The 21934-nt window shown below is 33.9% G+C and overlaps 1 protein-coding gene across 3 annotated transcripts in view; it reads left to right on the forward strand.

Moving 5' to 3' along the window:
• Epb41l5 (erythrocyte membrane protein band 4.1 like 5) overlaps positions 1 to 21934 on the forward strand; it is a 112249-nt gene that overhangs the window by 41625 nt on the left and 48690 nt on the right. For 2 of the 3 annotated variants that reach the window (XM_013365577.4, XM_005315912.5), the window contains exons 12-16: positions 1241 to 1410; positions 2939 to 3045; positions 4705 to 4732; positions 9829 to 9871; positions 10268 to 10383. In XM_013365577.4, the coding sequence (XP_013221031.2) occupies positions 1241 to 1410; positions 2939 to 3045; positions 4705 to 4732; positions 9829 to 9871; positions 10268 to 10383 (464 nt within the window). Of the gene's footprint in view, positions 1 to 1240; positions 1411 to 2938; positions 3046 to 4704; positions 4733 to 9828; positions 9872 to 10267; positions 10384 to 14146; positions 15161 to 21934 lie in introns of those variants that run through there. The other variant, XM_021722015.3, reaches the window with a different exon arrangement.

Raw genomic sequence — 21934 nt, forward strand, 5'->3', positions numbered from 1 at the left:
TTTGCCATTATTTACATGATCATTTCTTTATAGTTTTGGACATTGTGGATTTGTGCCAGTGTTTAATTATAGAATCATTTTTCCTAGAGACACAGTATTACTTTGTTGTTAAAACTATAGCTTCTGGAGCAACACTGACTAGATTCAAATTCTAGTTTTCTTTCCTATTTCCTTATATGATGTGAGTCTAATGATATTATTCCTAATTCATGTGAAATCCATAAAAAAAAGTCTGTAAATGTTAGCTATTATAATTTGACTCCTGGGACTGTGGTTAGTAGGACAAAAAATGTGAGCCTTTTTAGGGCTATTGACACATTGCCAGATCATATATAGTGCTTTAAATTGTTTTTGTTTGTGATGCTTGGGATCAAATCTAGGGCCCCACACGTGATAGGCAAACACTCTACCACCGAGCTTTATACCCATCTCCTACATTATAATTACCACAAAGAATGATAGGTGAATTTTGTTTCTCTGACAAATGAGAGTATATAAGTAGAGGGGATACACCTAGGAATAATTTTTTAAAAATATTTATTTTTTTGTTGTAGTTGGACATAATACCTTGATTTGATTTTATTTATTTTTATGTGGTGCTGAGGATCAAACCCAGGGCCTTGAACATGCGAGGCGAGCGCTCTACTATTGAGCCACAACCCCAGTCCTCCTAGGAATAATTTTATATTAGCCTAGAAAATAGTTTGACTTTTAACTGTGTGTGTGTGTGTGTGTGTGTGTGTGTGTGTGTGTGTGTGTGTGTGTGTGTGTGTAATAGCTGTAAATAATAAGTTTCTGGCTGGGGTGTAGCTCATGATAGAATTCTTGTCTGGCATATATGAGGCTCTTGGTTCAGACCCCAGCACTGTCAAAAGAGAGAAAAGTGAATTTTGGGGAATAAACTAGATACTTTATTGCTTCTTTTTTGGTATTGCTGTTATTGTTATTTGTGTCACAGAAATGGGAGACAGGACTATTTGACCTAATGATCATCTTTTTTTTTTTTTTTTGTACTAGGGATTGATCCCAGAGATGATTAATATTGAACTGTGTCCTCAGCCCTTTTTATGTTTCATTTTTGAGACAGAGCCTTGCTGAGTTGTTAGGGCCTTGCTAAGTTGCTGAGACTGGCTTTAAACTTGAAATCCTTCTGCCTCAGCCTCCAGAATCGCTTGGATTTCAGGTATGTACCACCATGTCCAGCTTAATAATCACCTCTTTTTATATTCTTTCTTTCTAGGGCAAAGAGCAGGAACATACATTTGTTTTTAGACTGGATCATCCAAAAGCATGCAAACATTTATGGAAATGTGCTGTGGAACATCATGCCTTCTTCCGCCTCCGAGGCCCTGTCCAAAAAAGTTCTCATCGCTCGGGATTTATTCGACTAGGATCACGTTTTAGATATAGGTCAAGTTTAATTGCTGTTTTCTCTAACATCTATCATCCATTTAAAAAAAATTTAGTAATAAATGAATACAATACCTTTAATTTTATTTATTTTATGTGGTGCTTAGGCTCCAACCCAGTGCCTCACACGTGCTAGGCAGGCGCTCTACTACTAAGGCACAACCCTAGCCCTCTATCATCCATTTTTTCATCCAAGCCCAGAATATTAGGCCAACCCTCTCCTTTAACAAATGTGGAAACTAAGGCATGGAGAAATAAAGTGGTTTGCCATATCTTTCCATTGGCTAAAATAAAAAAGAAAATGTATTATTGGTTATGATTTTTTAAATAGATAGAAAATCAGAGTAACTTATGGATTTTATAATCCCTTTTGACCTTTATTTATTATAATAAATAACCCTCTTAAAATTGATTCAATAAGTGTTTTGTGGTTTCTCTGTTCAACAGCTATATGCCATATTGAAAAAAGATTTCACACTGAAGGGGGGTATTAATTTGAATAATATTTCTGTCCTCTATAAACCTGAAATTCTGGGGCTGGGGTTGTAGCTTAATGGTGAAGCGCTCGCCTAGCATGGCAAGGCCCTGGGTTTAATCCTCAGCACAACATACATACATACATACATAATCCTCAGCACAACATACATACATACATACAGCACAACATACATACATACATACATACATACATACATACATACATAAATGTATTAAAAAACTAATAAAATAAATAAAAGTAAACCTGAAATTCCATTCCTCTTACAGACCCCTTGTGTGTTTATTGTGAGTTAGAAATGTTTTGGTTTACGTTACATTAGATTATTAGTTTCTTTGGTTTTTTTAAAATATCTTTTTAGTTATACATGGACACAATATTTTTATTTTGTTTGTTTATTTTTATGTGGTGCTGAGGATCGAACTCAGGGTCTCTCATGTGCAAGGTGAGCGCTCTACCACTGAGCCGCAACCTCAGCCCCTCTTTGGTTTTTAACATGATATGTGAATCAATATGATTTGAAGGAAGAATGGATAGTACCAGTAGTCAACCATGGGGAATTTATTTAACAGAGTGGGAAGGCATTTTTCTTAACAGAATTTAAGTGCAAATCAAAGAAGCAGGTAATAGTTTTAAAAATGTTTCTGGAAAATTAATTCTGAAAAGTATATCACAATTAACAAAAAGTAAGTGAAAAATCTTATTAATTATACACTTTGAGGTATTTGGCTAGGAAGACATTCCAAATTCTGTAAGAGCATAGACATTCTGAAGTAGTTTTTTTATGTTTTTAGATAATATTTATGCTTGAGGAGAAAAAAACAGTGTAATTAATCTGTTACATATTCTCAAAAGCCTAAAGAGTGAAAGATGATGTGGTTAAGAGGGAAATCAAAACTAACAGTAGTAGTTCCTTCAGGATGATGATCAGGATACATCTTTTAAGGAGAATCTGAATGTAGACTTTCTCATATTTATTAAGATTGTAGGCCTTAAATTCTTATTTTTGTTGATGTGCCTTATTTATTTTAGTGGGAAAACCGAGTACCAGACCACAAAAACCAGTAAAGCAAGAAGATCGACGTCCTTTGAAAGAAGGCCTAGCAAACGATATTCTCGACGAACTTTGCCTATGAAAGGTGAAGTGCAACCCGGTTTCAAAGGACTGTTCTTTCTTGATAATAAGTCATATTCTGGTATTGTTTACTTGAGAGGGAAACCCTGACTCTCTTTTTAGGGCTATTCTAACCCACTGAAGTACTCTTTTAGTGCAATAAGTTTCATAAGCTTACATGGGGGAAATTGCCTATACCTATAGCTGAGATTAAACTTGATATTAATTCCAATTCAGCTGATATTTCTGAGATTGTGTTCAATTTAAGTTATTTTATATTATAATATTACTAAAAATTCTGTTAAATACAGTTTTTAATTTTAAAATATCATTTGTAGATATTTCCAAATTCATAAATGTTATTTGCTGTTTGCTAAGTTGCACTTATAGAAGAAAAAGCATAGTTTACTCTGAAATAAAGCTTGTATTTTGTTTTCAATTCTGAATTTGTTAAAATACAGGTGGAATTTTAATTATGTCCAATGTCAGGGTCTTTACTAATTGACCCAGACACTGCCATGATGTGATATTTGGGAGTATTAAATTAAAAAAATAATAATTTAAAAAACTTTATTCTTTTTAGATATACACGACAGAGTGTATTTTGTTGTATTACACATACATGAAGTATAACTTATTCTAATTAGGGTTCCATTCTTGTGGTTGTACATGGTGTGGGGTTTCACTAGTTGTGTATTTGTATATATACTTAAGAAAATTATATCTGATTTATTCTACTGTCTTTCCTGTTCCCAACCCATTCCCTTCCCTTTATTCCCCTTTGTCTAATCCTTTTTCTTTGGCCCCCCTTACTGTGTGTGAGCATCTACATATCAGAACATTTGGCCTTTGGTTTTTTGGGATTGGCTTATTTCATTTAGCATGCCATAACTTATTCATTTGTTGAAGGGCACCTTGGTTGATTTCATGGCTTACCTATTGTGAATTGAGTTGCTATAAATATTGATGTGGCTGTGTCACTGAACTATACTGATGTTAAGTCCTTTGGCTATATACTGAGGAGTGGGATAACTGGGAATGGTTCCATTCCAAGTTTTCTGAAGAATCTCTTGGCAATATTAATTAAAAAAAAAACAAACTGATTTATATCCATAATTGTTGCTGTGACTATAAATCAATAGTATATGACTAGAAATGAAACCATTTCAGTTGGCAGTAATTTAAAATCCTCAAGTAACCTCTTGGTTTCCTCTCTGAGGTTCAAAATCAGCTGACTCTATGAGACTTGCAGATGATTTTTTTAAAAGTTATATATACTTATTGCTTTATTTAAAAAATGGGAATAATTGCCAGGCACAGTGGTGCACGCCTGTAATCCCATAGGCTTATGAGGCTGAGACAGGAGAATGACGAGTTCAAAGCCAGTCTCAGCAAAGTGAGGCACTAAGCAACTCAGACCTTGCCTCTAAATAAAATACAAAATAAGACTAGGGATGGGGCTCAGTGGTCAGGTCCCCTGAGTTCAATCCCCTGTACCAAAAAAAAGAAAAAGAAGTAATTGCCACTTTGACTTTACTAGTATTAATTCCAGAACACTTTTTGTATGAAGTTTTGAAAACTGTTAACAAGTCAAATGTTACAAGTCAAAGTTCTGTTTTGAATAATGAAGCAATTTACTTTGTAAGATTGAACTAATGAGATATTTTCTTTTTTCTTCTGACAGCAAGTACAGCAAAATCTGAAGAACTCAGGTGAGTAATGTTTTACTACTTAGAAATTGATATATAATGTTTTGGTAATTTAGTTTGTTACTGTTATTAAGCTTTTTTTTTTTTTTTTTTAGTTTTCGATGGTCACAACATCTTTATTTTTATGTGGTGCTGAGGATGGAACCCAGCGCCCTGCGCATGCCAGGCAAGCGAGTTACTGCTTGAGCCACATCCCCACCCAGCCCACTGTTATTAAGCTTTTGTTGAAGACTTTTTGAAGTGTCAGAGTTGTCCATAGGCATTGGGGGGAGGAGTAGGGAACACATAAAACGATATAATACCAGATAAAATTGATATGAAGAAAAATAAACAAGTTTAAAGAAATAGAGCTGGGAGTAGGTATGCTTTTTTTAATGAGAAAATGACATTTGTTATTGGCAAGTCACTGAGGATTTAAAGATAGATTATTTTAACATGCAAGGAGCTCAGAGAACAAAGGTTGATTTGCAAATATTTTTACATGCAAGGAGCTCAAAGAACAAAGGTTGATTTGCAAATAAAGCAATTTTATTCTTAGGATGGATTCCACTTGATTATATAATCCTTTCTTTTACATTGCTGAATTTGGATTGCTAATATTTTGTTGATCCATGTGTCTACATTCATCAAAGATCATCTGTACTTTGTTAATTTTAATAGTGTATATTATAGTATATATTCTCATAGAATGCTTTTCAAAACTGATTATTTACTTGAAAATTCTGGAATACCCGTTGAAAGAGTCATAGTGAGACCATATCCACAAATATAGGTTCTTTTTGAATTTATACTAGAACTTCTCTAAAAGAAGTTGGTTGTTTTGTGTTCTTGAGCGCGGTCAGTCTCACCTTGAATTTTTATGTTCAGTTTTTTTCACTTGGAAAGCTATTAAAACCAGGCTGTGATGACCAATTCATTATAAAAGCACTCTGCTTGTTCGAGCAAGGACTCTTATGGAGTTTCTTCAGCTGCTAGGCTGTTGAAACTAAATAAATGAATAGAGCCAGGAGGAAGCAGGGAATTCTGTTGTAAGAATTTATTTATGTAACAAGAAAACAAAACAGAATTTGTGCCTTTTCTGGACTATACACTTCTATTTCCTTAAAGTTATTTACAAATAGCACTTTTAATAAAAAGGGGGAAAGAGATTAGAGGTGTTTTGCATTTTTAAAAACACGTTTGTTTAATGAACTGTCTCTTAAAAGGAAGACTGGGACAGAATATTAAAGAATATCTAGTGAAGTTAGTAGAAATGCAAACATAGTATTTAAGTAGTCATATTATGTAGAAAACTTAAGGCTTTTATTTGCAAAATAAGAGATTTTCCCCAAAAGATGTTCTGAAATATACATTTTTCAACAAAAAGTGAGCATCTTTTCTATAATTAAAATTATAGTCTTTTCTATAATTAAAATTAATTTAAATGTTAAATTATTGCTAAATATTATTTCTTCATTAATGATGTTTTTAGCACTGGGAATAACAGAAATGGGATATTTGAGTGATTATGATACTCTTATTATTTTTTTTCAGTAGAATTCTAGAAATAAGAGGGGGGCCCCGACACTCTTGAAGGTTGTTTAGCACCACTCATCACAGTGCTTGAGAGGATCTGAGCTTGCGCTTGCATGCATGCCCTTTCACTCCTGCCCTTGCTGTTCTGTTTGCATGAACAGTTTTGCTCCAGTGAACCATGGAAAACAATAGCTTTTGAAAGAGCACAACTATTTGACCTAAAATATTTCTTCACCTTGTACTCTGCAGTTTTACCTAAATTGGCTGATATTGGTAATTTTCCTTATACTATTCCTAACTACTCATTTGTGTGTCTTAACTAATATTAAATATATTTAGAAGAGGTGACATTTTAAAGGACATTTTACATTTTGTTTATTAATACTTTTGCTTCCCTTTTGCTATTCCCTCCCTCCTTGTAATCCTTTAATAAGGGAAGCTAAGACTAGGTATAATAAGTAATTCTTTAATATTCCTAAAAGTAAACCTATATAAATAAGAGAAAGTCATGCTTTCTACATTCCATATTATTTAGAAATAGGAAGATATGATTCAGTTAACATCACTTATAAGTACTATTTTCTCATGTTATTCATCTTTATTGCTTACTGAAGTTATTCCCAGTTAAAGGAAAACTTCATAGAGGAACAAAGGGACCTCAGTTAGTAGTGAGTCTAACTCTTTACTAAGAAGACTGGATAAGATTTCATTAATGTTTGGGATCATGAATTACTTAAACTAGCATAATGTATTCTGTAAACAACATGGTTTGTACTTATGCCTGGTAACTATATTCTTTATACAATTGCCTTGGCAATGTTATCTACACTAAACAGTTTCTTTTTAATAATGTTTTAATTTTATTCAACAATATTAAAACACAAAATGAATAATTTTATGATGTAGAAAAATTAGATCCTTTGTTCCATTACACAAATTAAATACTATATATATTTAAAATTCAATCAAGTCATCTTGAATAAAACAAGATGTTTTGCAAAACCTATTAAGATGGTGTTAATGGCAAAACATAAATTCCATCACCTATTACATAGACTAATGGGCTGATTCTGCACAAATTTCATAAAACTGACTACTTCAAATAGTATGAATAAAAACAATAATAATAAACTTTTGTCTAATAAATTAGATGGGGGAGGAGAAATGAATTAGGCTTTCTTAAGAGATTTTTTTAAAAAACTAAGCTGTTTTATAATCTGTGAAGACAAAGAATTGAGAAGCTGGATGACTTTAAAGTAAAGAAATTAGGACAATGAAATGCTAGTTACTGGGCTGGCTTTGTGGCTCAGTGGCAGAGCACTTGCCTAGCATGTCTGAGGCACTGGGTTCAATTCTCAGCACCACATATAAATGAATAAAATAGTTGTTTATTAATAGTTGAGAAAAAGAAAAGCTAATTACTCTGATTTGATTAGGGTACCATGTATGCCTATGTTAGAAGTAGAATTATTATTGGTGTGTATTTTGCTTAGGATTTAACTCGGGGCCTTGTACATACTAGGCAAACCGTTTACTACCAAGCCCCATCTCAAGCCCCAATACTTTGAGTTTGATCATAAATATCAGTAATGCAAATTCTGGTAATTCAACTTGTAATTAAAGTGTAGTTTAGTAAAAAAATAAAATATAAATAGGTTCATTTCTCATTTTTTTCTTTTTTAATTTATTCTATACATTCTATATAGTGGAGTGTGATACATTCATAATTATCCATTTACAGCATAATTTTTTGTATATAAAGTATGTTCGAGCCAAATTATGCCATTATACATCAGCTCTCATTTTTTTTGCATACAATTCTTAATACACCTTTATACCACAATTTATCATATCTCTGTATATAAGGTATGTTGACACCAAATTCACAGCTTTATACATGTATTTTATATAATTATCATTCCTCATTACCTAGTCTTTTAGCAAGCTTTTATTTTGAGTTCCTTCTTAATTGGCTGGGTTTTATATTTAGGCAATTTTGGATTTTCTCTCACCCCCTAAGAAGGTGTTTTTGAATGCTGTATTCATGTGATTTTTTTTTCCCTCATTTGAGATTTGCATATTTTCCATTATTAAAATGATGTCTTGGTTAGGTAAATTTCTTGAGTATTGCTATGGAGGAATTTATGCCAACCTGACACTAGAATTTAATTTGCCTTTAAATCCCTTTTGGATACATGAAGTTTTCTTATTGTTGAAGGTGTAATTTTACAGTGGATATGGTTATTATTTTCCTGGAACACATTGGTCTCATTAGATATGTAGATTATTTTCTCACTTTCAAGGAATGTCCTTTTTATAACTTTGAATGTGTTTTCTTTTTCTTTTTTTTTTTTTTAAAGAGAGAGCGAGAGATAGAGCTGTAGAGAGAGAGAGAATTTTTTTAATATTTATTTTTTAGTTTTCAGCAGACACAACATCTTTGTTTGTATGTGGTGCTGAGGATCGAACCCGGGCCGCACGCATGCCAGGCAAGCGTGCTACCGCTTGAGCCACATCCCCAGCCCTCTTTTTTATTGAATTCTTCACAGATACTAATTATTAGAATGTCTGAAGTCAGCGACTTTTTTTTTTTAATGTTGTGGTAATAGCACATCCTTATGTTGAATGTTTTGTTTTTTCTGTAGTTTTTTTATTTTGTCATTACTGGTTGAGGTTTAAAGATATTTTTTTTTGTGAGGGCAGGGAATGAGTACAGACTAAACTAAAAATTTTAGAACATTTATAAATCATTTAAAGAGGTGTATATACACAAAAGTTTTTGACTTTAACCCATTGTGTTCCATTGTTCCATGTATTAGACAACAATTTTATAGGACATCTTTTTTTTTCTTTTCTTTTTTTTTTTAATATTTATTTATTTATTTATTTCGGCCAACACAACATCATTGTTTGTATGTGGTGCTGAGGATCGAACTTGGGCCGCACGCATGCCAGGCGAGCGTGCTACCGCTTGAGCCACATCCCCAGCCCTATAGGACATCTTTAAAATTGCTTAATTTAAGTTTTTATAGGTGTCATGTATAGGACAATGGGCTATAATAGGTTGTTTATACTAAGGTCTTGAGAGTTATATAAGCTGAGCTGTTGTTTACTGGAAAATCTTGAGCTGGTATGAATATACAAAAAAAGTGACAGATAAGCTTATATGGCTATTTTTGCTGGTTGCTTTGAATGTAAGGAGTCATTTGTGGTATTCTCTTTGTTTTGCCATCTTTGTCTAATCAGTAAACAGGATTAATAGTAAATGTGTCTAAAAAAACACTTGAATTATAATATATATGGAAGGATCAATTGAGCAGCCTATATAGAAAAGCAAGTGTTTGCCTGTAAATGTTTTCTGGCCATCTGACATTCTTAATTTTAGATACCAGCAGTAGATTTTTTTAAAGGCAAGCACTCTATCAACTGAACTGTGTATCCCCATCCTGATTTTTTTTTTTATTTGAACCAGAACATTGATGTCTTAGGCTCTCCTTTCATTAATATATATGTATAATCTTAGAAAATAAAGCCCTAGAATTTTAAGTATAGTTTTTTAAATAGATTTTTTTCTCCCATTATAGTGTTCACAATAATGTTTCTACCCAGAGTAATGATTCCCAACAGGTAAGACAATATTAAGTTTCTAAAATATTAGAACAGTTTACTTAAGTAAATTATAGTATTATTAACTGGATTTTTATAGTGTACAACTGTGTGCAAGTTTTGTGCATTTTCTTGTCCTTGTCTCTTAAGTAGCTCAGTAATGTCTATCCCCCTGTTATTTTGCTCTTAAGATATTGTAAATAAAACAGATGACCTATAAAACATTTTGTCGCTATAAGTCCTAGAGAATGAATAAAATGTTAGCATTCAGTTAAATTATTATCTCTCTAAGGTAGTATATAATATCCAACCATTTGCTTATATTGCATTTATTTGCACTCTATATATAGTATTCTGTTTTAGTATTCTATTTATTGATGCAGAAAAATAAATTATTTTTATAATTTTTGTCCAAAGACTTGGGGTCTAAGATCTACTGCGTCTGTGATTCCTTCCACATCCTCTGGTCCCGTGCTAGTGGAGATAGAAAATCTTCCAAAGAATTCTGGAACAGATCAGCATGACAAGAAATGGTTTGTTAAATCCTTAATCAAAATTGTTGCTTGTTTAATTGTATTCTCAATTTTAAGGTTTGTGAGTATGACTGAAAGCAAATTATTCATATTTGTGCGCTGAAAAAAAGTATCTCATTGAGCAGTCATACGAATGGGGAAAATATGTATATGGGTAAAGAAGGGAGCAGTTGTCTCAAGAACATAAGATGACTGTCTTTGTTTTGATTAGCATGATCTGGGAATGATGGGTGGTTTTCTGTTGAAAGACTTCTTGCTAGTCAGTAGAAACCTTTCCCAGATCCATAAAGAAAATATTTGTTATTCCATACAACATGCTATTTCTACTTAGGATATGTTTTCTTCATTAAAAACTGAACATAAAGCCAAAGAGAAATATGATTTAAAGTTTAATAAAATACAACATTAGTATTTCATTTTTTGGAAATGAGAAGGAATCTGTCAAAAGTAAGGATATTTTGTTCATTTACATTTCCAGATTAATATTAAGTACACAAATATGGATACTTTGTGGTTTGTTGGAGTTAATCAGTTGGGTTTACTCTTTAGCTGGATAAATGGGGCTTGGGAAGGTGGGTCACTTTGGGAATTATTTGATTGAGTGGTCATGTTGGTTGTATCATCTATTCACGTTTTGTGTTTAATAGCTGAACTTTGATAATTCATAGGATTTTTCTCTTTTGCTCTTAGTTTTCTTAGTACCTGAAATCTAATGAGTTTCTGAGGTGATCTCAAGGTTTTGGTCCGCTTTCTGTGCAAGCAGTTCTTCCTTCATGGTGGTGGGTCAACAGTGTTTGGTGATTATTTTCTGTCTTTGCTATTTAATTTTCCCCTTTACGGTCATTTTGGCTTCACTAACTGCAGGATACTTTCCTCTTGATGGTTGGGCATATTTTTACTTTAGTTCCAAATAACTTTGCAGTTAAGATTAAAAGAATTTTTCATTTTTATAAAAATTTTCTTTTAACTTGGGAATATGGTAGAGGTATTTTGTGTGCAAGTAGGCACATACTTAATAGTAAAGAAGGAAGCCTGTAAATGTTGAATTTTAGTTTTTATTTTTTTTAAGCCATTAAGAAAAGTTTCATTAATTTCTTTATACTTTCTTACTGTTATTTACCATTAAGTCCTGTTGGCAAGGAAAATAGTATTGAGACTTCAGCTGTGAAAGAACCATCTTAATAAGTGCTTACCTTCTATATTAATATGGAAGGAGAATCTGGTTACTTTGTAACCTGTGTAACACAGAATCAATAGTTTTCCATTTTAATGGGTACACATTTAAATTTGTTTGATTTGTTAGGCACTACCTGTTCCTTTGATGTAGTCCCTAGAAAGAGTATTGATTTTGTGTGAGTTTCCAGAAAAATGAAAAATTTGGAGATTCGTGGCTTCCTTCCTTAATCTGCTTGTACTGAGATTCCTTTGCTGAAATGTAGTAAAGTAGTGATCATTAATACCCATTGAGCCTCTGTGTGTCAGCAGTGCATGGGACTGAATATAGAGCTCATACAGACATGTCTTAGAGCTAATAGATTCTCCAACCTTAATTTAAAATGCATGCTGCATTTCATTCTTTGTTTCTGCATATTTTTAACCAATTTAATCTATTCTAAAAGAATAAAAGAGTCCTCCTTTAGAAAGTATTATTAAAACTTGGAAATTCTCCATGGGTTTGAAAAGTTGGGCAGAATAATGGAGCATATTAGTTTTTGTTGTTTTTTGGTATTGAGGTTTGAACCCAGAGACACTCCACCACTGAGATGCATTCCCAACCCCCCCTTTTTTAATATTTTTTTTTTTAGTTGGACACAATACCTTTGCTTTTATTTATTTATTTTTATGTGGTGCTGAGGATCGAACCCAGGGCCTCACACACACACTACCGCTGATCCAAAATCCCAGTCCCCCCTTTTTTATATACATATATTTTAGTTGTATATGGACACAATATCTTTATTTATTTTTATGTGGGTGCTGAGGATCAAACCAAGTGCCTCACACACTTGAGGCAAGCACTCTACCACTGAGCCCCAAGCACCATCCCTAACCCTTTTTATTTTGAGACTTACTAAGTTACCAAGGCTGGCCTTGAACTTAAATTCCTCCTGCTTTAGCCTCCAAAGTCTCAGGGATTACGGGCATATACTACCATGCTAGGCTCATGAGCACCTTAATTTTGGCAGATAACTTTTAGTCAACTTAATCTATTTCCTTTTCTTATCTTCAGCTTTTTCTTTTCTTTTTGGTATAGGAAATTGAACCCAGGGGCACTCAATCACTGAGCAACATCCCGGGCCTTTTTTAAATTTTGTTTAGAGATAGGGTCTTACTGAGTTGTTTAGGTCCTTTCTAAATTGATGAGGCTGACTTTGAACTCACAGACCTCCTGTCTCAGCCCCCACAGCAGCTGGGAGTATAGGTATGCACCACCATGCCCAGCTATGAATTCAGCTTTTTCTTGCTGATATATTTTAAATGTCCCATTAATTGGGCCAAAGCTTTGATGTATCAGTAATTTAGAATTTATCGAATAGTATGTCAAATTTTGAGAAACAATCCATGCAATTTAAATACATAAATCATTTGCAAACAACAAAAACAAAACACTACTATTTAGAAAATCTGGCATAAATCTCATTTAATTTTCTTAATTTTTAAGAGACCTTAAGTTGAGTTTTTTGAATTTTGTGGATTATATCTGATAAACAGATCATTTTGGTTGAAGGAAGGAAGATGATTTTATTGTCTTTCACATCCTTTTTAGTTTCCCTAAAGCAAAAAAAAAGATTAAAGATTAGTGTTTTGGTTGAGGTGTAAAGATAACACTACATTTTACAATCTATTTTTTAGATAGCTCAGATTTGGGATACTTTTTTTTTTTCTTTTGCAGTTATTTGAAATATGTGTTGCCCTTTTTGCCATATCACACAATTTTGGTTTGCTGAACCTTTGCAAGTGTTTTCTATTAGAGGACTCACTTTTAGCACTTTTAACTGGGAATTACATGTCTGCATGTTTCACTCTTCAAGTTCTATAGGACTGTGATAAAAGACATCTAATAAGCTTATTAAACGTTTGTTTTTTGAAAAAATACTTTTTTGGAGACCTACAATCTTACATGTTATCTGTACCTGTTGATTTTCATTTTGAGATCCTGTTGTCCTGTGAACTTTTTCTACAGTTAGAAGGATCAGCAGTTCTCTATTATTAGGGAACATTGATGTAAAAATCATGTGAACTCTGAGGGCAGATTTTTCTTTAATTCGATTTCTGAAATTTTGTTTCTCGAATTTTAATTTTGTGAAATCATATAATTTGGGGAATAATTTTCAATAATTGCCCTATTTCATATATGCCTTTGTTTTTATGTAAAATTCTTCTTTCAAGTATTTCAATTAAGTAGATTATGAATATTTTTTCTCCTCTTTAGAATCCCAAACATTTCTGCTTTTATTTTCATAACATCAGGCACAGATACAGGGTGTCTTGCTGTGAATTTTCTTCTCTAATTAATTCACTTAGCTGATTCTCATTACTTGTACATACTTCCATATTGACACTTTCTCTTACCGAGTAACTTTGTTGATTTCCCCTTTGTTATTCTTGAATGTTATCATTGCATGGAGTAGATGTTGGTAATAACTCATAGCAGTGGTGCATGCTGTTCACATTGCCTTTCTCCTTTATTACCTCTTAACACATCCATTTTCTCCTATTCCTATTGACTAACTGTGCTCCCCTCCAACTCCCAACCATCCAGGCTGTCTGCGGCCAGTGACTGCTGTCAACGTGGTGGAAACCAGTGGAACACAAGGCCTTTGCCCCCACCCCAGAACGCACATAGAAACTACACTGACTTTGTTCATGAGCACAATGTGAAGAATGCAGGAGCCCATCATGATGTTCATTTTCCTGGTTATGCAGCCATGACCGAGATATGAGTGTTAAGCCTCTTAGGCATTGGGACTCTTTGTCATCCAAGTTGATGGTATACATTTCCTGGTGTTTATAAAGGATTGATCACATTGGGCATATTTGGAAGAATTTATTTTATACTGAGTCACTAGTTGTATAGTGCTATTTGTGATTGAATTCTTCTGTGGAAGGGAAGAGGATCTAAAGAAGCTGTATGCCATCAATGATAATGACAAACATTGTCGTGTTGAAAAGAATGTATATCACTGTGACTTTGGAAGGGGTTTTTATGATTTTAGCTTGTTAATACATCATTCAAAGTATCTGTCAGGAGAAGGTTTATGTTCGTGTTTGTGACAGACTGCCAGTTGCCACCTCACCACATAATGTCCAAATAAATTGAAATTTAAAGAATCAGACACACTAAAAGCACACCCAGAAGGAAGCATGTTCACTAATTATGTATAAGCCTTTCATGATATTTATATAATGTTCTCATATACTATTTTGCTTTCAAAAATGTCCCATGCCTTAATTTTATTTACATGCTTAAAATTTTAATTAATAAAATTATTAATGCAGTTTTACTTTTCAATAAACACAAATATTTCAAGTTATCACAGGTCTAGAAATCATATAAATAGTGGATTCACATAGATAAATCCAGATGGTGACTTTGAACAGTTCAAAACCATGTTTAAATGAATAGTTTCATTACTATTAAATGGTTGTACAAAATGAAAAATATACTTTTGTCTTTTCACTTTTCTTTTTCATCTCCTTTGCCTGACAGGTTTGCAAAAAATTTCAGAATCTGACCTTGTACAACCTTTAAAATAAAATTCTAAAGTCAAAACAATGTTTTTGGATGGATTGGATATGTATTACTATTTCTGATCCATTTTTGAACTTTGGGATGTGATTATTTAAGATTTTTGATTTAGTGCATAGACGCAAATTAGCTGGAAAAAGTATATTTCTGACAGAATGAGAAGTGATTAGGAGGGAAGCATTTCTTTTACAATTTTTTTTCAAGTTTTATAAATATTTCCTAACTTTTAAATTGTATAAATAGAAATTTGAGGGTACTTTATATTGAGAATTCATAATGCTTCAAGGTATAATGCTTTATAATAAACAGCCTAGTCCCTATAACTCATTCTGCTTACTTCAAGAGTTTCGTTTTAACACACAAATCCTCTCTCTGCTAGACAATAGAGACTTCAGAGGGATTTAATATTGGACTGTTAGTTGTGAATATAATACAGCTTGTCAATGGAAGATGTAATTAAACAGGACTAAATAATATTTATGAATGAAAATTGTAGGCAGGTTTCAGCCTGACTTTACCACTATCATATAGAAGGGGATGGATACTCAAAAGTATTCTTTATGCATCCTTCTCAATATAAATGGATGCATATTTTAAATATCCCAGCTCTTGACCTCTTGGCCTATCCTTTACTGTTCTTAAAAATGGCCACTAATGTGGGGTTGGGATTGTGGCTCAGCGGTAAAGCGCTCACCTGGCTTGTGTGAGGCCCTGGGTTTGATCCTCAGCACTGCATGTCAATAAATAAATAAAGGTATTGGGTCAACTACAACTAAAAAATATTTTTTAAAAAATGGCCACTAATGTATCACTTTCATAGTTTTTAAGACTTCAGACAGCACTAGTTTATAATTAATTCCTAAATGTTTTCTTGGTAATTTTTTTCCTTAAAATTTGGAGCACAGTGGCTCTGATTTGTGCCATTCAAGAAAAGATTGCATAGATATAGAAATACCAGTATCTTTAATTATATTCATAATAGAAATCAAAGAGGCATCATGAGTAACAAAACTTTCCTGGTTTTTAGAAAGTCCCAAGGCTTGACTTTGTTCATCTTGACTTTAATCTTGAAATCTAAGGTCAAATGCTGATATAATTACTTTATATGTATCTTAACAGAATCTTCACAAGTTTGGAAGGTTTGAAATTAAGTTTTATTTAATGTAATTCTGACAGTCTTGAGTTAGGTTGGCCATGTTTCATCTGTGTTCATTTATGGTTAGGGAGACTTTTAGAAATACCTCAAAGTTAGTGACCCTCACACTTTAACATGAAAAAATGCTTAAGATCATTATTTCTTTATCTGATGAAACAGTTGATATGGTAATCATTCACTCTTAACTGAATTTACAGAGAAAAACAGGAATTATTTAAATTATTTGTCGTGTGTGTGTGTGTGTACATATATATATTTAAATTAAGTTGTAGATGGACACAATACCTTTATTTTATTAGTTATTTTTTTAAAATATTTTTTTAGTTGTAGGTGGACACAATGCCTTTATTTTGTTTATTTTTATGTGGTGCAGGGGATCAAACCCAGTGCCTCACGCATGCTAGGCAAGTGCTGTATCACTGAGCCACAACCCCGTCCCTAATTACTTATTTATATGCAGTGCTGAGGATTGAACCCAGTGCCTTTCACATGCTAGGCAAGCACTCTAACACTGAGCTACAACCACAGCCCCTATATATCTTTTGAAAAGCAGCTCTTTTACAATTATGTTAATACTATAAAATCATTTAAATTCAAAACATCCTTTTTTTTTATGAGTGTTTAAAGTGTTGACTTCTCCTAAATTTATTTTTTTATAACTCTTGCCTGAATCTTTATTGTTGCAATTGTCCAGGTTATGAAAGGTATCTCATAACTATGTCAAGATACAAAACAGAAGAAGTGTCTCTTAAATGGAGCAAAGGGAAGTGACTTGTCTCACAGAGTAATAGTGCGTCCCTACCCCCTGCCCTGTGCGGGGCTGGAACTTGGGGCCTCTCACATGTTAGCCAAGTACCCTACGACTGAGCCACACCCCAGCCCTAGTTTCTCTAATTTACTGGATTTTTACATATTTAGTGGGTTGATGTGCTAATAATGATTTGGATACTTGATCACTTTTGTGTACTTGGTGTCATGATTTCATCTTTCCATTTTGCCAAAAACATTAAGATAGAACAGGAAGGTAGAGTGGACAATATGGTATCTTTGTGTTTCTGAGGAGAAAGAATGTTGTGGAAAGGACTGGCTTCACAGGCATAAGAAGACTAATCCTTCAGGCTTGGTCTCTTATTTTCCTTTGTGTTTGCAAGTTGAAACTGAAAAAGTTGAGAGATGGTTGTTTCTTATTAGTGTGGCACCTCTAATGGTGGATACATTAAGTTTGAACCATGATACTTGATCTGCTTTGGTTGGGCAAATGCTTCATTTCTAAACCATAGTTCTTTGTTTTGAAGGCCATTATTTTGTTTTTGTTAGGTTTTGAGTATTGGTTTGAAAACAATATCAAATTGTATTAATATTTTTTATCCTTGGTAATAGTGCTTATCATATGTATTTGCAAAAATAAAATTTTGGTGTCAATAACACTTAAATCTCTTCCTCACCATATACTTCCTTCATATAGATTAATATAAATTATACCACATCATCAATTTATTTCTTGTTTCCAGAAATGTTCTAAATGCTTACATAGGAGATGCTTTTACATGAGAGCTGAATTTGAAAATCCTGGAGCATATCACTTTCTGTGTAAAATATGTTAGCTTCATTTCTTCCATCAATTTTTGTCTTTTGCTAATAATATACTTCAGCTCCTTAGGCTGTTGAGGAGTAACATACATATTAGCCTTCATAAAGATAATTAGTAAAGAGAAGAGAAAATTTTAAAGAAGTTGGTGAAAGGAAAAAAATTTTTCTGTGGCAGTTTCATTGATACTTGTTTTTCTGCTAGGTATAAAAATGTATTTCTGTTCTTCCTGAGGGAATTGTTCTCACATTCTTTTCATTATTAGGTAATTACCTAAGGTTTCTGTTGTTCTTAACAAGCAGCTGTGGCCTCGGTTCTAGGTGGTGGTGCTTGAGTGAGCTCTTTAGTTTGTTCCTGACAGCTGTTCAGCATTGTGTTTATATTGGCCTGTAAAAGAGGTCTCTGATCCAGAGAACAACATTCTTCCATGATTGTGTCTGAAGACTCCCTGAATGGTGTAATAAACCTATACCTCCTCCTCTTGAACTGGTTCAACAGCTGTAGTTCTTATTGTCATTGAAGGAAGTTTCATTTGTTTTTTGCATTGCTGGGGACTGAACCTGGGCCTCACACACGCTTGCTTGCAAGCATTTTACCACTGAGCTCCATCTCCAGTTTTGTTTTAGTAAAGAAGAATTGAGACAAATCATTTTACGGTTGGCATTTAAGAAAGTGTATATTCCTTTTATAAAAAGAATATTTCTTTGCTTGGCCCAGCTGCTCAGTAGACTGAAGCAGGAAGATTGCAAGTTCTAAGCCAGCCTGGGCAATTTTGTGGGATCTTGTCTGAAAACAAAAGTTAAAAGGGTTTAGGGGTAGTAGAATTCAGTGGTAGAGTTCCTCTGAGTAGTACAGGAGTGGGTTGGAGGGGAAGTGCATGTATCTTTTTTTTTTTTTTAATCAGTTTTTTACTTTTTGTTTCCAGCATTACTTAAGTACATATTTCTTTTTAAAAAAAATTATTTAGTTGTCAGTGGACCTTGATTTTACTTATATGTGGTGCTGAGAATCGAACCCTGTGCCTCACACATGCTAGGCAAGCGCTTTACCACTGAGACACAACCTCAGCTCTTAAGTGCATATTTCTTGATAAAGGTCTTGTCCAAAGATCTGCCTAATCATTGTTAGTAAATGAAAATTATTTTTTAAAAATTATTCGTGTAGAATAAAAGAAAATAAATAAAATTGAGATCATAGATAGGTGATGATTGCTCGATTGATTTTACCTTGTGGAAATAATAAAGTAGTATTGAGAAAATTTGGGGGGGATGACTTGGGGTTGTAGCTCAGTGACATAGTGCTTGCTTTTAAGCCATTGATTCAGCCCCCAGTACTGGGGGATTTTTTTTGTTTTTATGGGAAAACATTCCAGGATGGATGCGAAACATCTAGAAGAGCTTTTAAAAAATAAAGCTATGCTAGGAGCAGTGATGCATGCCTGTAATCCCAGCAGCTCGGGAGGCTGAGGCAGGAGGATCACAAGTTCAAAGTCAGCCTCAGCAAAATCAAGGCACTAAGCAACTTGGACCTTGTCTCTAAATAAAATACAAAAATGGGCTGGAAATGTGGCTCCGATGTTAAGTGCCTGTGGGCTCAATCCCCGGTACCAAAAAAAAAAAAAAAAAAAAAGACTAAGGGAGGAGATTACAGTGTAGTGAACCAGCTTCAGGAATTTAGGGAGACCCTATCAAAATTTTTAAAAAATAAACAAAGGGCTGGGGATGTGGCTCAAGCGGTAGCGCACTCGCCTGGCATGCGTGCGGTCCGGGTTCGATCCTTGACCCCACACACAAAGATGTTGTGTCCGCCGAAAACTAAAAAAAAAAAAAAAAAAAAAACCACAAAAACAAAACTATGTTTGTACCCCAGCCATCAATTTCAGGGATTACATATTCAATTATAAACTCTCTAGGAGTTAGGAGATAAGAACCACTAATTCTTTTGGGGTCACTACTAGCAAAACCCTTGGAAATCTTTAGAATGACACAGTAAGATTTGGGTACTCTAAAAAATCCATCAGATCAGTCTGTTGTATGACAGTTTTGCAAGAGGTGCATTGTTTACACAAGGGCTTTCATGGACTAGTAGTGTAAACAGTGAGGTAGCTTTTGTTAGGTCACTGCTGACTCCCACATTTCTCATCCCATAACTAATTTTCAGTGAACTTATTAGCATTCAAAACAGTTGCTCACTCCCTTCTTCAAAATATACTTTTTCTTCACTTAGCTCAGGGATACTCCTCTATTATTGTCTTCTGACCTCTAGCCATTGTTTTTTAGTCCCTTTTGCAAGTTCCTCCTTTCCCTAATAACCCTGTTTAGGACTTTCCCTATGACAACTCATTTTCTTGGTAATCTCATCTAGTGTTATGCTTTTAGATGCCATCTACACATTGGCATTTTCATTTATATTACCAACTTGGATCTCTTTATTACCAAATATCTCACTTCTTATTCGACTTCCCTACTTGGATATCTGTTATAAGTGTCTCACAAAACCCCTTTTCAGTTTGAAATAATGTTAAGCTTACAGAACAGTTGCAAAGATAGTGCTGTGAGTTCCCATATTCCCTCTTCTAGCTTCCCCTGTAAATGCCCCACCTAACAATGATATATCATAAAAACTAGAATTAATATTGGTGCAGTACCACTAAATTTGGGACAATATTCAGGTTTCACTAGTTTCTCCACAGATGTTCCAGGATCTGATTCATAATCTCACATTGCATTTAGTCCTCAGTCTGACACAGTCTCCATGTCCTTTCATAATATATTGAAGAGTACTGGTCAGATATCTTATATATCTTCAATTTGGGTTTGTGTGATAATGTCTCGTGATTAGATTGAAGTCATGGGTTTTGGGGGAAAGAGTGCAGAGGTGATGTTGTGGCATTCCAATTTAATATTTTTATAATTGAATAGTTGATCTCTTGACCTCTGTAGTTTTTCCATCTCTGCAATTTTTTTCTAGCTTAGTAAATGGCAGTTCTGGTTGTCGTCTTGCTCAGTTAATCTGTCTTGGCCCAACTATAGACCTTCTGATTCAGAAGCACTGGAAAGGAGCCAGCAGTACTGTGTTTAAATATGCCTTTCTGCAGATCTTGGTGCATGCTAAAGTTTGAGAAGCAGTGATTAAGACCATGGCAGCTTACAGTCATCTTGACTCTTTATCTCGTATTCTTCAGTCAGTAAATTCTGTCAGTTCCACAAAATATTACCAGAATCTTCGGCTTGTTACCATCTCCACTGCTGCCACCCTATGTGAATTTCCAGTCAGTCCTGACTTTACCTTATCTCCCAGTCATGACTTTTATTCATCTACTGTTTGATATTCCCCTTAGCAGGCACAGGGATCATAATCCACACATTCTTCTGCTCAAAGGAATCATGTCATTCCTCTGCTCAAACCTTATGGTGTCCTTCCTTGTCTCAGACTAAAAACCCGAATCCTTACTTCAACAAGTATGATTTTCCCCATCCCTTATGTTCTACCACTTTTGACCTTGCTTATCAAAGTCTCATTTCCTAATACTTCTTCAGACATACCAAGCATGTTCCTTCCCAGGGTCTTTGTACTTTTACTGCTGTCTGAACACTATTCTTTGCTTGAATCTCTCGTGGCTCATTCTGATACTTTCAAGTTTCTTATCAGAGAAACTTTCCTCCCACTCTGTAAAATAGGTGTGTGCTTCCCAGTCTTCTTGGCACTCCTCATCTTCCTTACCCTTTATTTTTTCTCACCTTATTTCATTTTATACATTTTTTACTTGTTTGTCATCTCTGTATTCTTAAATAAATTATATGCTCTATCAAATAGGAACATTTATTTTGTTTACTCCTTTCCCTGGAACAGGCACTCTACATGTATTATATAACTGAATGAATGCCAAGCACATCTTGGCACACTTTGTGATATAAAATTAAAAAATTGTGTCCTTGGCTTCATAAAATTTACAACTGTGGAGATGAATGGTTTTACAGATATGTAATACAAGTGTAAATCAGTATGTGAACAAGGTCCCCCAGGACTAGAAGAGGTTGACTAAGAAGGCTGCCTG

This window comes from Ictidomys tridecemlineatus, chromosome 7 (genome assembly GCF_052094955.1).
Source record: "Ictidomys tridecemlineatus isolate mIctTri1 chromosome 7, mIctTri1.hap1, whole genome shotgun sequence".
Classification (NCBI taxonomy): domain Eukaryota; kingdom Metazoa; phylum Chordata; class Mammalia; order Rodentia; family Sciuridae; genus Ictidomys; species Ictidomys tridecemlineatus.